The following is a 14,800-nucleotide window of genomic DNA, read 5'->3' as shown; positions in this document are numbered from 1 at the left end:
TTTCACGTAGTTTTTCTGTTTCGTCTTGCAAAAATTAGTGCAATGCGGTCTCCATAGCGAGGGATGTAATTGGCAAGAGTGGCATCGTCCATCAGTGCGATGACATCACTTTCAATCTGCAAGATGATAGAAAAAAAAATCAGTCACAGAATCACCTAATTTGAAAGAATGAAGCACAAATATAATACTTATTGTAAATCAAATCCACACTCGACAAACATGTTGCAACTGTTTAATGTTTAAGAATTTATTAAGCCACATTTATACCTGAAGTCTATATGTGTCTTTTATTTCATTTTATACACTATTTCAATCATCAGTAGACTTAATGTGAGTATGTACATACTTAAAATGATCTAGCGTTGGATTGTGGTATGGAGAGTCAACAAGGCATAAGGGGTTTGATGTCGCGAGTCGCGGTGTTTTATATATATATATATATATATATATATATATATATATATATATATATATATATATATATATATATATATATATATATATATATATATATATATATATATGCGTCGGTAAAACATATATATATATATAAAATCCTGCATTACGTCATCGGTTTAATGAAACTGAGTAACGGAGCTACATGCTACACAGAGCCAGTTATATACGCAACAGTCACCAAAATGAACACAATCTTTATTTACTCACCCCCTGCTCATCTAAGAGTGAAATGATGTCCTCCGTCAATCCTCTGGCACGCAAAAAGTCACTCATTGACGACATAATGTCCTCCCTGGTCAAAACCACACAACACTGACTTTCCCTCCGCCACCCTACGCCATAAAGTCATAATTCTGACTTTATTCTCACAATTCTGACTTTAAAGTCAGAATTCTGACTATATTCTCAGAAGTCCGACTTTAAAGTCAGAATTCAAGTTATCATCATGAATCATAAAGCGATTGTATTTCAAGTTCCTGTGATGATAGTTTTGAAACAGTGATTACATTTGGCCACTGTTTCTGTATTTTAGTCAATGGTTGGTTTAATTTTGATTACTCTGCTTATGTATTGTTATTGTGCTTTTGGTTAAGTACAGAGCACTGAAGTTCAAAACCTAGGTGTCTTTTCCCATGCTGGATGACAAAATTACTTATACCTGATATGATACAAAAGAAGCATCCAGGAGCAAATTATTAGTTTAGCATTCTTTTATGTTATAATTGGGGTCACTGTACCATTTACATTTGTACATTGAGGTAACATTGTAGACTGTAATTTAGACATGCTTACGCCATGATCAAAGTTTTATTTTCTCCATCTCATAAACTCTAGTGCGACAGAAACCATCACTGTACATCATTACATTGTGCCATAATATTTTAAAGATGTGCTATACCACCCACAAATTCATTTGTACCACATTCTTCTCACTAATAGGCCTCTTGTATACAAGTTAAATCTACAGTTGTTTTGCATCAGATTTTTCCAATGTTTATGTAATGTCTTCTTTTAATAAATAAATTTGTGGCGGCTGTGGCTCAGGCAGTAGAGTGTGTCGTCTAGTAACCGGAGGGTTGAGGGCTCGATCCCATCTCTGTCACAGTCATATGTCGTTGTTTCCTTTGGCAAGACACTTCACACACCTTGTCTCCAGGTCGCCATTGTAAATGAGAAAATGTTGTCAATTGGCTTACCTGGTAAAACATTGAATTAAAAAAAAATTCAATCAATTAAAATGTACTTTTGCTTTGAGTTAGTTGTAAATTGAAAGAATGACTAGTTATATTGTAGATTATTGATATTTGTTCTTTTTTTCCTGCAGAGCTCCGTGACCTGTGGTTCTGCCGTGACCAACGGTTCTCCGTGGCTCGCCGCTGTCCCAAATCCTGGACGATATTGCTTTTTTCCTACGTGCGCGGTTACGCTCACTGCCGTTGTCCCGACTGTTTCTGCACGGCGGTGCATTTTTCCTTTGTGCACGGCTGTCACGTCTCCGCTCTCGCCCTGCTGGCCTATGCCATCACGCGCCCGTCCCCCCTTGACCTCTGAGGCGCGCGTCGCCAATATGGAACTGCTAATCGTCAGTCCTCACAGTTTTGTCTGTTTTGACACGCACGCCTGCCACCTGATTCTCATTTGCCTGACCCGCTGTGTTACGAGATGCATGCACGACGCGAGCTCGCTGACCGGCTTATCATTTTAAAATGTAAATGTGCAAAAGCTCCGCTCTGCTCTTGCCATGCTGACTCGCTGTCACCGCCCCCGCTGCCCAGCGAGAGGGCATCCGCAAAATACTTTTTAGAATTTTATGACCGGCAAACAGGATGATCTAATCGGGAGTGACAAGCAGACACGCAGTTCTACTCTGTTTGGCAATCGAGGAGCAGAGACGTGATAGTATGTAATGAAGTGCAAGTCTGAAGTGCTGCTGATATCTTGACGGAGACGGAGTGGATAAAGTGCAGGAGGCTGAGATCGAATGTTGTTAGAACTGCAAAGCCAATCCACTGCAAGGACACGGATCAACATGTTTCTATTGGCCATTGATGTCATATGGGCAGACAAAGCCCTGCGGTCAAGTGACGCCGCAAATAACCACGACACTGATGGTGTGGGCTGCACTTGCCTGTCTTGTTGCTTGCGTTATGTACTTCATTGCATATGACGCTGTGAGTGTGTGTGTGCGTCCGTGCCTGCCTGCGTGCGTGTGTGTTCTCTTGGATCGCCACCTTGACGTGGTGGAGAACTTTGTGTGTTGCAATAAACCTGAGAGCAATGCCGTCCGGAACTTAGGCTCCTGGTCGGGTCACCAATAAGATCGAGGGAGAGATTCTAGACAAAGTGCGATCAAAAAAATACGACGGATGTGGTGGATGATGGCGATGTCACAACAGCATTGAAGGCGGATGAAGGCTGCAACAGAGGATGGCCTCCAGTCGTCGTGGTTCTCCATGCCATTGGAACCAGGCCCCTCTCTGCCAAAGGGCCGTGTGGTGGCTGCAGGCGCATCAGTCTCCCCTCGTTAAAAGACATCAAACGTAGGCGCCCTCCCGAAAGGGAACCCATCTTACTTTACATCCCGGATAGAAAAGGTCCTGTGATGACCAGGGAGTGGTGAAGGAGCAGGACAGTGTAGTCTGGGAGCTTCTAGCCACAACCTGGCACACAGGCGGCGGGTGATCCAGTCACTAAGCTCTTGGATTGAGGCAGAAAGAGCTTTTCGACACCTGCACCCATGACTGAGCAGCCCTGTTTGGGATCCACTCTGCTCACCCCAGTAGGGGAAGGGGTTAGAAAAGATACCCTAAAAATACCCTTCCCTCAAAACTCCTGTCTGGACTACTGCATCCAGGGGGATCACCACCACATGGTCAGAAACATAAATTATGATTCTACTTTGGAACTTGGAATGTGAGGACACTCATGGACAACAAAGCTAGTGATCGACCTGAAAGGTGAACCGCCATTATCTCAAGAGAGATAAGAAGGTTCCAGATTGAGATGGCAGCGCTCTCCAAAACCCGACTGGCTGATGACGGGCAGCTGAAGGAGAAAGGCGGATACACTTTCCTTTGGAAGGGAAAGCCTGCAAATGAGCCACGTATCCATCGCGTGGGCTTTGCTATAAAGAACAGTCTCATCAACCACCACTATGAACTGCCTGTGGGTATTAATGAACAACTAATGACCATGCGCCTGATGCTTGCAAGCAGTCAAATGGTCACCGTTATTATTGCGTATGCACCAACGCTTGATGCACAGGATGAAGTAAAGGAGACCTACTATGCTGACCTTGACACCATCCTATCCAAAGTCCCCAAGGAGGACAAGATAATCCTACTTCAATGAACTTCAATTTCAATGCCAGAGTGGGACGAAACCATCATCTATGGAAAGGCACGCTGGGAAGAGAAGGGGTCCGCTGCTCTTCACCCGGCTGACGCATGACTGCACTGCGACCTACAGCAGCAACCGCGTGCTGAAATATGCCGACGACACGACTGTGGTGGGTCTGATCACCGGTGGCGACGAGACTCACTACAGATCGGAGGTCGACCTTTTGGCTGCGTGGTGCAGGGACAACAACCTTCTGCTGAACGTCAACAAGACCAAGGAGATTATCATTGACTTCCGGAAGGGTCACACCCACCACCTGCCGCTGACCATCGACGGTGCTGTGGTGGAGAGAGTGAGCAGCACCAGATTCCTGGAGGTGCACATTAGTGAGGACCTCTCCTGGACCACCAAGGCTGCGTCGCTGGCGAAGAAAGCTCAGCGCCCCCTGTACTTTCTGCGGAAACTCAGGCGAGCAAGTGCTCCCCCCGCCATCATGACCACATTCTACCGTGGCACTGTTGAGAGCGTCCTCTCCAGTTGTATCGCTGTGTGGGGTGGTGGCTGCTCTGAGTACAACATGATGGCCCTGCAGCGCATAGTGAACACTGCAAGTAAAATCATCGGGGCTCCACTCCCCTCCCTGAAGGACGTTTACGCCTCCCGTCTCACCTGCAAGGCGGCTGCGATTGTGTGTGATGTGAGTCACCCCGCTCACTCTTTGTTTGAACTTCTGCCCTCTGGGAAGAGGTACAGATGCCTGCGCTCCCGCACCACCAGACTCAAAAACAGCTTCATACTCCAAGCTGTCAGGATCCTGAATTCCCCCCCCCCCCCCTCTGCTGCATAACGTCCTGTTCTTTTGCGCTATGATCTGGCTGTCTGCTATTAGCGCGCTCGCTCCATTTTGCTGCTCTTATTTGTCAATTTATTTATTTATTTATTTATTTATTTATTTATTTATTTATTTATTTATTGTTTATTTATTTGGGTTATTTGCTTATTACTTATTTGTTGCTCTTGTCTGTTCGTTTTTAGTCTTTGTGCTATTTGATTGTAAGTGTTGTGTACTGTGTCTGGTCACCGTGGGACGGTGGGAAACGTAATTTCGATTTCTTTGTGTGTCTTAACATGTGAAGAAATTGACAATAAAGCAGACTTTGACTTAGGGTTGGAAAAATCTACTCAAATGGCACACTACTGCTGACAAAGTGCTCAGAACACCACCTGGTCGTCACCAACACACTTTTCCACCAAAAGAATACATTCAAAACATCATGGATGCATCCTCGCAGTAAACTCTGGCAACCTCATTTACTCTGTCATTGTCCGCACCAAAGACCATTGTGACGTGCTTCACACCAGAGCAATGACCAGTGCAGACAATTGTTGCACCTCATTCGCCCCATCATGTCTATTCGATTAATGCGGAAAAGAAGGATGCAGAAAAGACAGAGCCAAAGATTAACATCGAGCGGCTGGGTGATACCACCTACCAACAACAGCTCCAGGTGGCTCTCAGTGCAGATCTGCCCAAGCAGTATCCAAATGATGCTAAAGAACACTGGCACAGGCTTTCCTCTACCATCATGGACTCAAGTAAAAGCCTCCTTGGTCAGAAAAAGCGGAGACATCAGGACTGGTACGATGAAAATGACATTGAAATCCAACAGCTCTTAGACATCAAGCTGGAAACTTTAATCACCTGGCAAAATAACATCAATTGCAAGGTTAAAAGAGCAGCCTATGCCAAGGCAAAGGCGGCTGTCCAATCAACGGTTGGGAAGCTGAAGAACCTTTGGTGGACGAGGAAGGCTCTGCAGATCCAGCAGCTTATTGACTCTGGAGACACAAGAGGATTCTTCGAAGCCACAAGAGTGATATACGTCTCGTCGTCGTTCTTGTTTTTTTGTTCAGTTATTCTCGTCCCCAGTCGAGCTTTTGCAGTCTGTTCTGTTCTAGTCTTGTTTTGTCTTTCTGTTCCGTTATTCATGTCCATCATCGAGTTTCTATAGTTTGCCTTTTGAGTTCTCCAATAAACCCCTATCCAAGCTGCATTTGGTCGTCCTGCTCCATTCCGCTCCATGACAGGAGGATCAACGCACTAACACCAGCATCCTGAAAGAAGCTGATATCCCCATCAGTGTACCAGTGTAGCTATCAGTGTAGCTATTGACCATTCTTTCTAGCGATACAAAAAACATAACCAAAAAAATGGGTAAAATAATATTATTTTAATTATTCATATTTTGACATCCGGAGAGTCCAGTTTGGATAGTCAGTGTCATGGTTGATAAATACTCGACTTTAGACTTTCAACCGCACATTTTTTGTACACTTCTACAAAGAAATGATGGTTGAAAATTTTCAATACTGACATCACTGAACACACAGTAAGGTACGGGAAACATGAGAATTCAGATGCAAATCCCAAGCCCTTACAAAAGAATTTCACATAGAACGTTGGACTTAATTTTTGTTTTCCATCCATTTTCTGCACCGCTTGTCCCCACCAAGGTCACGGGCCTATCCCAGCAGTCATCGGCCAGTAGGCACACAGAGACGAACAACCATCTGCACTCACACCTCCGGGCAATTTTGGAGTGCTCAATCAGCCGACCATGCATGTTCTGGAATGTGGGAGGAAACAGGGAGAACATGCAAACTCCACACAGGGAGGGCTGGAGGTGGAATCAAACCCGCACCCTCCGAACTGTTGAGGCGGAAGTGCTAACTAGTGCTCTGCCGACCTGCCTAATTTGTGTTTTTATTTGATATTTTTTCTGCTAGCAGGTCAACCAAAAAGTTAGCATTTAGGGCCTTCATAATGCTTCAAACACAAAGTGCACAAGATATTGCGGAACACTGTTGCCCTGGCAATGAAGAGTTGCCTAAGAGATCAACACTAAGTTTGAGGCTATAGACGTGCATAAAAATTCATGAAATTTTGTACAAACATCAGGGGAGGATATAATATTAGTGTACGGTCCAACTTTGAAAAAATGGCTTTCTGGCGCCCCTTAAAATATTTTAATAAAGCTCTCTCTCCTGGTCATATGTTTCACCAAGATCAATGAAAATTTGGTGAGGTGTGTAACAGCCAACCTACAAATATGTCTTTTGGATCCATTTGGTAAAACTAACAGCAATTTCATCATTTATGTTTTTTCAAATTGGCACAATTTTTGGCCTTTTATTTAGGTAACATTAAGTAACATTAAGAAACTCCTCCGAGAAGTTTCATCAGTTTGTCTTGAAACTGTGGTTGTGCAATCTTAAGACAGTCATGATTAAAAAAAAAAATCCAAGCAAAGCCTTTGATTTTGTCCAACAGTTTAACATGCTGTTTCCTTAAATAAAACAGATTTTGATCATCTTAACAACAGTGAAAAATTATGAAACTTGGTGCACAAATCACACTAGGTAAATTAATATTTTATTTTTTAGTTTATTACACCTTTTAAATAAGATGATTAGTTGCAACCTCTTCAAATTTTGAATGGAACAGCCTCTGTTGAACGAAGAGCTACCAAAAAATTGGAGACTACCTGTATGTACCAGCCCAAGACCTACAAAACGTCTGTGGAGCTCTACTCTAAACTCAACAGGAAGTTGGTCAATCACTTTAATTTTTGTCATGATTAGTCATGGTTTATCAAAGTAATAATGAATCTGATTTACTCTTTAATCTACTCTAAACTGTTAGGATACGGATTTTAGCTATTGATCTGACTCCAAATTACGATCAACACTTCACACAAGTTTCTATGTCCTAATCCACACACTGGCGCACCTAACAATTTTGCGAGTTCGTTCTGTCAAAGAGAAGACCAGTAGATCAATCAGACCAAATTTACCAAATGTTTATTCCTAACAAAGCGCACTAATACAGGCCTGGGTCCCGGGTCCCTCACACTAAAACTCGTGCGTTTTTGTGACCACCAAAAGACGACACATTCTTCCGCGTTGCCCAGTTTTAAAGAAACATAATATGAATATTAAAGCATGCAAAATATTGTGTGATGATTGGTCGATGGTCATCTCCTCCCCGTCGAGGTGTCATCACTGTGGTCAGGGGGTTGGTTGTTTTCCTCTCGAAGCCCAACCACCTGGACGTGGTATTGTTCTTTGTTCTCGTTCCTCACCGACCTCGAGGTGTTATCGTCTGGTACTCCCTTCGTTCCGTACCGTCCCGTACTCCCTTCCTGGGCCTGTTCCATAACTCTTAGAAGAAAACAAGTTCATGCAGTGTGCCTGCACATTCCTCACCCCCCACCAATCCACACAAGCACTCAAATACTAGATATTATATTGATATGATTATATGTTTCACGCAACCTTAAAAAATATGTTTGCTAACCGCTGAAAGCACATTTCCCTTTAAAACTCAACCAGAATTTGGCCATTTTCTACTTCTTTTGAGATTTTGACCCACTTTTGGCCTTTATTTATGTCATTTATTACCAAAGTAGCTTCTGATTTACTTCAGAAAAGAAAAAAAAAATTCCAGTGTGCCAGAACCCCAATATTGCCAGGCAGGACTGCAATGGACCTTCATAGCTGTCGTTTATATGAATGTTGTCTTGTACTCGACATTTTTAGGCCACAAAACTATTAGAGCTGATTGTTGAAATACAAATACAGTATTTGTACTGTATTTGAAGGCTTAGCCCACAAAGAAAATGTATTTCAAGTTTATGGACAATCAGCTCTAATGGAAAACGCCCCTTTTGTCTGTTAAATCAAGATTGCATTACTCGCCATCGACTGGTCCCAACCACCGAGCCGCGGACCGGTACCGGGCCGTGGGTAACTTGGTACGGGGCCGCCAAGCCGCACAGTAAAATATATATATATATATATATATATATATATATATATATATATATATATATATATATATATATATATATATATATATATATATATATATATATATATATATATCAATTAATTCAGGTCAAGACGCCCGTCCCGGTCACGTGACAAGTTTCCCCCAGTCGAGCCCGCAAATCTAGCAAAAATGAGTAAGAATTTATTTTGAAACATGTAAAAAAATTGGCGATTCTCTCCCAATTACATCCATCTGTGTCTCTTGACACAAGTTAATTCAGGTCAAGACGCTCGTCCCGGTCACATGACGTCACCCCGGTCAAGCCAGCGAGCAAGCAAAAATGAGCAAGAAACAAAGATGTTTGGAAAGCTTCTTCTGAAAGGGGAAAAAGGGCCAATGAGGAGACGGAAGAAGAAGAGGTTACGACTTCTAAGGAAAGCTGCATTTAAAAGACATTTCAGGAGTCCTACTTAAAATATGGATTTATCGCCATAGGTGACTGACGCGCCACGCCCACTCTGCATAATGTGTGGCGAGAGGCTAGCTAACGAGGCATTGAAGCCTTCATAACTGCTTCCGCACATGGAGACCAAGCATCCTGCATTAAAAGACACACCTTTGGAATTTTTTGAAAGAAAAAAAAACGTGAACATCAACATCAACAGCACACTTTGGGTGTCAATGTCTCCGATTACGCTTGGATGGGACCGGCTCGTTTCTGAGAAACAAGCTCAGTGCTCCCACTAATTCAACGTAATGGTGAGTTTTATTTTTGTGGTTTATATTTGTTTTTATGCCAGTCGTATCATTTTATTTAATCGTATTTGTATATTTATCATAATTATTTATATTTATATATATATATATATATATATATATATATATATATATATATATATATATATATATATATATATATATATATATATATATATATATATATATATATATATATATATATAATTTGGAGGCCGGTCCGCGAAAATACGTCTGACATGTAACCAGTCCGTGGCGCATAAAAGGTTGGTGACCACTGCTATATACTGTATATTCCGGACTATATGTCGCAGTTTTTTTCATAGTTTGGTTTGGGTGCGACTTATACTCAAGGACTTATATGTGAAACTCTTAACACATTATTACTTGATCATTAACACATTACTTACTTGTTTTCACTTCACATGTTTTCACACTAAACCACATGATGGCGCTCTAGGAATAATTGGAACTGCAACTGAGATGAGTCTGATGTCAGCAAATCTACTTCCGGAGTCAGCGGAGTTGTTCGTAAGTGACCTTATGTTCTAGTTATTTGAATAACTCTTAATATGATACATCAGGCACATTCTCAGTTCCTCGTTTATGTGTTTATGTAACATTAGCATACCATACCGTTCAGCCTGTTGTTGCCTATTCCTGTCTGTTCTTGGTGTTGGATTCTGTCAAATACATTTCCCCCAAAATTGCGACTTATATTCTGGTGCAACTTCTGTATTTTTCTTCTTCTTTTGTATGCAGTTTATGGCTGGTGTAACTTATACTCCAGAGTGACTTAATAGTCCGGAAAATACAGTACTGTGGTGAATTACTGTGCCACTTTCAAACCAATGGCATGGTTGTTGTAATGTTTAAACGAGGTAGTAATAGAATGAAATGTTGTTTGCTACAGACGCCCAGGGTGGTGATTTAAATGACTATTCTGACAGTCAACGATATTGACGTGGATGAAGAGCGAGGAGGGTGAAAGGCTGGAACCATCTTGCTTGAGCAGTCGGACATGGCGATAACCTGTAAAAGTCAAGTATTGCATGTTAGTATACAAGAAGCAACTCATTCTTTATTTTTAAAACTAATGCTACAACGAACCCTTTGTAACGAGCCCCTTAAAACCTCTGCCTGCTATACTCGTGAATCAACATCCATCCATCCGCGTGTCCCCAGGGGGGCGCGGACATGCTGAAGCCTATCCCAGCAGTGATTGAACAGTTGCCAGCCAATCACAGGCCACACAGAGACAAACAATCATTCGCACTCACACCGAGGGGCAATTTGGAGTGCTCAATCAACCTACCAAGCTTGTTTTCGAGATGTGGGAGGAAACCGGAGTGCCCGGAGAAAATCCACGCAGGCACAGGGAGAACATGCAAACTCCACAAAGGGAGGTGGATTCGAACCCGTACCCTCCTAACTGTAAGGTGGACGTGCTAACCAGTGTACCACCGGACCTTCCTGATGCAAGATGATGATACTAAAATTATCTGTTTAGAGAACACCTTTCTGGTTTGACATTGATGGCTTACTATGTCTCCTACCATTGGCGTTCTGTCTCAAATTTTGTCAGTGTCATTCTCAGACACGTCCCTTCATGTTTAAAAGAAATGCAAATTAACTGCTGAATCAGCACCGGAAGAGGCTGTTTTAGGCTCTATGTGTTTGTATCAGGTCAATGACATACCTGATCTGCAAGGGATATTTTCTGTCTATGTTCCTGTTGTTCTTGGGTATAAATATCTGGAATGGTAAACACTCCTTCTAAGAAATGACATTACTGCCCATCCTCAGCCCAGATAACTGTTGACCTCACTGAGCAAAGTGACCAAACAAGTCAAGGTCGCTGGAAAGATGAATCTTGCATGATTATACCATGCACACCATGGATACAGAGCTCAGAGCACTGTCACGCCACTGAAGGCTTCTGAATGTTTCACTGCCCCCTCAATCTAGGCAATCATCATTCAAAACTGCTCTTTCACACATTATTTACCTGTGCGGACACTTGTCAAAGGCAGGGTGTATTGTCCAAGAAAGCCGTTGCTTGAAGTATAATCATGATCTTCAACCACAAAGCGAACAAGTGCCAGGTCAGGAGCATGGACGGTAAAATTGAAAGTGCAGTCCCACTGTGGGTTAAAACCTGAAACAAAGAAAAAATAACTAAAGATTAACTCAAATTTACACAAATTTACCTTACACATTTGCTTCTAGTGGGGAATTTGCCAAACACCTGTTAAAAGGCAAATAACTGTTAAAACCCACCCCTCCAAGAGGAGGTTGAGGTCTCTGTTAAGTGGCGTGGTATATGGGGGTTTACAGATGGTGCAAAGGGTAATTGGTGCCAGGAATAAATTGGCATGGCTGAAATTCTAAATTTTAGCAGCAGATGGTGCAAAGCTCAGTGGCGTAGTGGTAGAGTGTCCCCCTTGAGACTGGAAGGTTGTGGGTTCAAACCCCGGCGAGATCATATCAAAGACTATAAAAATGGGACCCATTGCCTCCCTGCTTGGCACTCAGCATTAAGGGTTGGAATAGGGGGGTTAGATCACCAAAATGATTCCCGAGCGCAGCTCCGCTGCTGCTCACTGCTCCCCTCTCTCCCAGGGGATGAATCTAAATCACATGGGGATGGGTTAAATACAGAGGACTAATTTCGCCACACCCAGTTGTGTGTGTGTGAAAATCATTGGGACTTTAACTTAAACTTTTGGTTAAACTTGGTTCTTAGTCACACGTGGAGGCGCACGTTTAAAATTTAGATTTTATTTCTTTGTTTGGCTACCATATATTCAGTAACAGCTTAAAAGCAATAATATCACATAATTGGATCAAGAGGGCCCACTACCAGTAAATACTATGGTGGTGTGTTAAAAAGAATTCAAAAAGGTTGATTCAAATGTTTTATGATGTATTCATCAAAATGATTATCCCAAAAAGTTTGATTCAAATATTTTATGATGTATAAATCAATAAGATTAGCCCAAAAAGTTTGATTCAAATGTTTTATGTTTTAATCAATATGATTATCCCCAAAAGTTTGATTCATATGTTTCATGATGTATTAATCAGTATAGTCAATGATTCATTTTATGTTTGATTAAAATGTATTCCCACGTCCCGGGGAAGGCGGGGGACATTGAGTCCGAGTGGACCATGTTCCGCGCCTCCATTGTTGAGGCAGCCGACCGGAGCTGTGGCCGTAAGGTTGTTGGTGCCTGTCGTGGCGGCAATCCCCGATCCCGCTGGTGGACACCGGCGGTAAGGGATGCCGTCAAGCTGAAGAAGGAGTCCTATCGGGCCGTTTTGGCCTGCGGGACTCCGGAGGCAGCTGACAGGTACCGGATGGCCAAGCGGAACGCGGCTTCGGCGGTTGCTGAGGCAAAAACCCGGGCGTGGGAGGAGTTTGGCGAGGCCATGGAGAATGACTTCCGGACGGCTTCGAGGAAATTCTGGTCCACCATCCGGCGTCTCAGGAGAGGAAAGCAGTGCACGGTCAACACTGTTTACAGTGGAGATGGTGTGCTGCTGACCTCGACTCGGGATGTCGTGAGTCGGTGGGGGTAATACTTTGAAGACCTCCTCAATTCCACCGACACGCCTTCCATTGTGGAAGCAGGGCCTGAAGACTCTGAGGCCGACTCTCCAATCTCAGAGGTTGAAGTCACAGAGGTAGTTAAAAAACTCGGTGGCAGGGCCCCGGGGGTGGATGAGATCCGCCCGGAGTTCTTAAAGGCTCTGGATGTTGTGGGGCTGTCATGGCTGACACGCCTCTACGGCATTGCGTGGACATCGGGGACGGTGCCTCTGGATTGGCAGACTGGGGTGGTGGTTCCCCTCTTTAAGAAGGGGGACCGGAGGGTGTGTTCCAATTACAGGGGAATCACACTCCTCAGCCTCCCTGGTAAGGTCTATTCAGGGGTGCTGGAGAGGAGGATCCGTCGGGAGGTCGAGCCTCGGATTCAGGATTTTCCCCCTTTTACAATGGCCCGATCCGCTCGATAGCACGCTAGCTGCTCCAGTTGCACAGCAGAGTCCGGAATGTTGACGTTCAACCAATTCTCAGTGAACAGGAGCACAAGTTCAACCTGCCGCGGGAGCTGCTGAAGACCTTCTACTCTGCCATCACCGCGTCTGTCCTCTGCACCTCCAACACTGTCAGGTTTGAATCGGCCTCCAAACAAGACAAGCACAGACTGACAATCAGGACTGCAGAAAAGATAATTGGAATCAACCTCCCATCTATCCAAGACTTGTACCTGTCCAGGACCAGGAAACGTGCAAGCAACATCTCTACAGACCCTTCTCACCCAGGTTGCAGTCTGTTTGAACTACTCCCCTCCGGACGGCGTTATAGAGCTCTGTACGCCAAAACCAGCAGCTTCTTCCCTCAGGCTGTTGCTCTGATGAGCACACACCACTCTTAGAGTCTCAGAGTCATTGCTGTGCAATAACATCCTGCTCTCCACACATTTTTTGAATTGTCTACACTGTTTGTACTATGTGTCTTCTCTACATCCATTGCAGCCTGGTCATCCTGGAAGCGGGACCCTCCCATCTGTGGTCTCTTCTCAAGGTTTCTCATTTCCCCTAGTTGGAGTTTTGAGTTTTGGATTGCCCTCCTGGGAGTTTAAGATCAGGGGATGTTTGAGAATATTTGTCATTTTTCACATGTCCTGAGTGTTGTTAGTCACCGAAATGTTGAACAGAAGCTGTGATGTACCAAAGTCAAATTCCTTGTTTGGGACGCTCAATCATAGCAAATAAAAACTCTTGAAACTTGAATATGAACGCGTTATATTTGGAATGATAATCTTTTCCTCCAATTTTTTTAAAAATATTAACCTGCATTTGGTTCTTTGCTTCTCTCAACAGTCTGCATCACCTGTGCTGCTTGCGCCTATTACATTGACTCCTGAGGAGGAGTGGGGGCTGGGGGGCATTGATTGGCCAGGTAGGAACTCTCGGACTAGAGTATTACTGTAAATTGAAGTCATTTGATTCTGCTCATGTGAGAACATAAACCTATTATCAATTGCCTCAAGGTACTTTCTGTGTACATACCATTATTTTGGATGTGATGGGTTTTCTTTTTGCTATTATCAATCGGAACACCATGTATCTCAACCCAAACCTGGGGATCCACAATGGCTGTTGGCTTGTTCCTCTCTTGTTTAGGTAGCTGCTGTGCTGAAATAACCTGGAATAGCAATTAATAAATGAATAAATATGTGAGAAAAGGGAGTGTTTGTTTCACCCTTTCTACCAATAAAACATTTTTGCAATGGTAAGTAAAAGTCAAGTAGTACAATCTAACACCAATCTTACTTGAAGTTTCCAACAATATATGAAGGGCGCTGTGAAAATGTGCTTTTTAGTCATCGGGAAAAATCTGAAAAG

The 14,800-nt window shown here is 43.2% G+C and overlaps 1 protein-coding gene and 1 long non-coding RNA gene across 3 annotated transcripts in view; one reads left to right on the top strand and one right to left on the bottom strand.

Annotated features, from left to right (window-relative positions):
* The first annotated feature begins 8,938 nt into the window (after positions 1 to 8,938).
* On the top strand, positions 8,939 to 14,714 carry LOC147042760 (uncharacterized). Of its 2 annotated transcripts, XR_015068820.1 has the most exons (4): positions 8,939 to 9,388; positions 9,846 to 9,916; positions 10,299 to 10,439; positions 14,276 to 14,714. It is a non-coding gene; the product is annotated as an uncharacterized LOC147042760 (long non-coding RNA). The 2 variants fall into 2 exon arrangements; XR_015068819.1 differs by lacking the exon at positions 14,276 to 14,714 and having other exon boundaries at positions 10,299 to 11,499.
* The window catches only part of LOC147042758 (1-phosphatidylinositol 4,5-bisphosphate phosphodiesterase delta-3-A-like), a 61,437-nt gene continuing 56,239 nt past the window's right edge, over positions 9,603 to 14,800 (bottom strand). The window contains exons 14-16 of the mRNA XM_085936897.1: positions 14,465 to 14,600; positions 11,394 to 11,543; positions 9,603 to 10,417 (exon numbers count right to left, since the gene is read on the bottom strand). Coding sequence (XP_085793023.1) covers positions 10,293 to 10,417; positions 11,394 to 11,543; positions 14,465 to 14,600 — 411 coding nt within the window. The 3' untranslated portion in view covers positions 9,603 to 10,292. The remainder of the gene's footprint in view (positions 10,418 to 11,393; positions 11,544 to 14,464; positions 14,601 to 14,800) is intronic.

Source organism: Syngnathus leptorhynchus, chromosome 18 (assembly GCF_054491065.1).
Source record: "Syngnathus leptorhynchus isolate UIUO chromosome 18, UIUO_Slep, whole genome shotgun sequence".
Classification (NCBI taxonomy): Eukaryota; Metazoa; Chordata; class Actinopteri; order Syngnathiformes; family Syngnathidae; genus Syngnathus; species Syngnathus leptorhynchus.
This window is presented reverse-complemented; position numbering and strand designations above follow the sequence as displayed.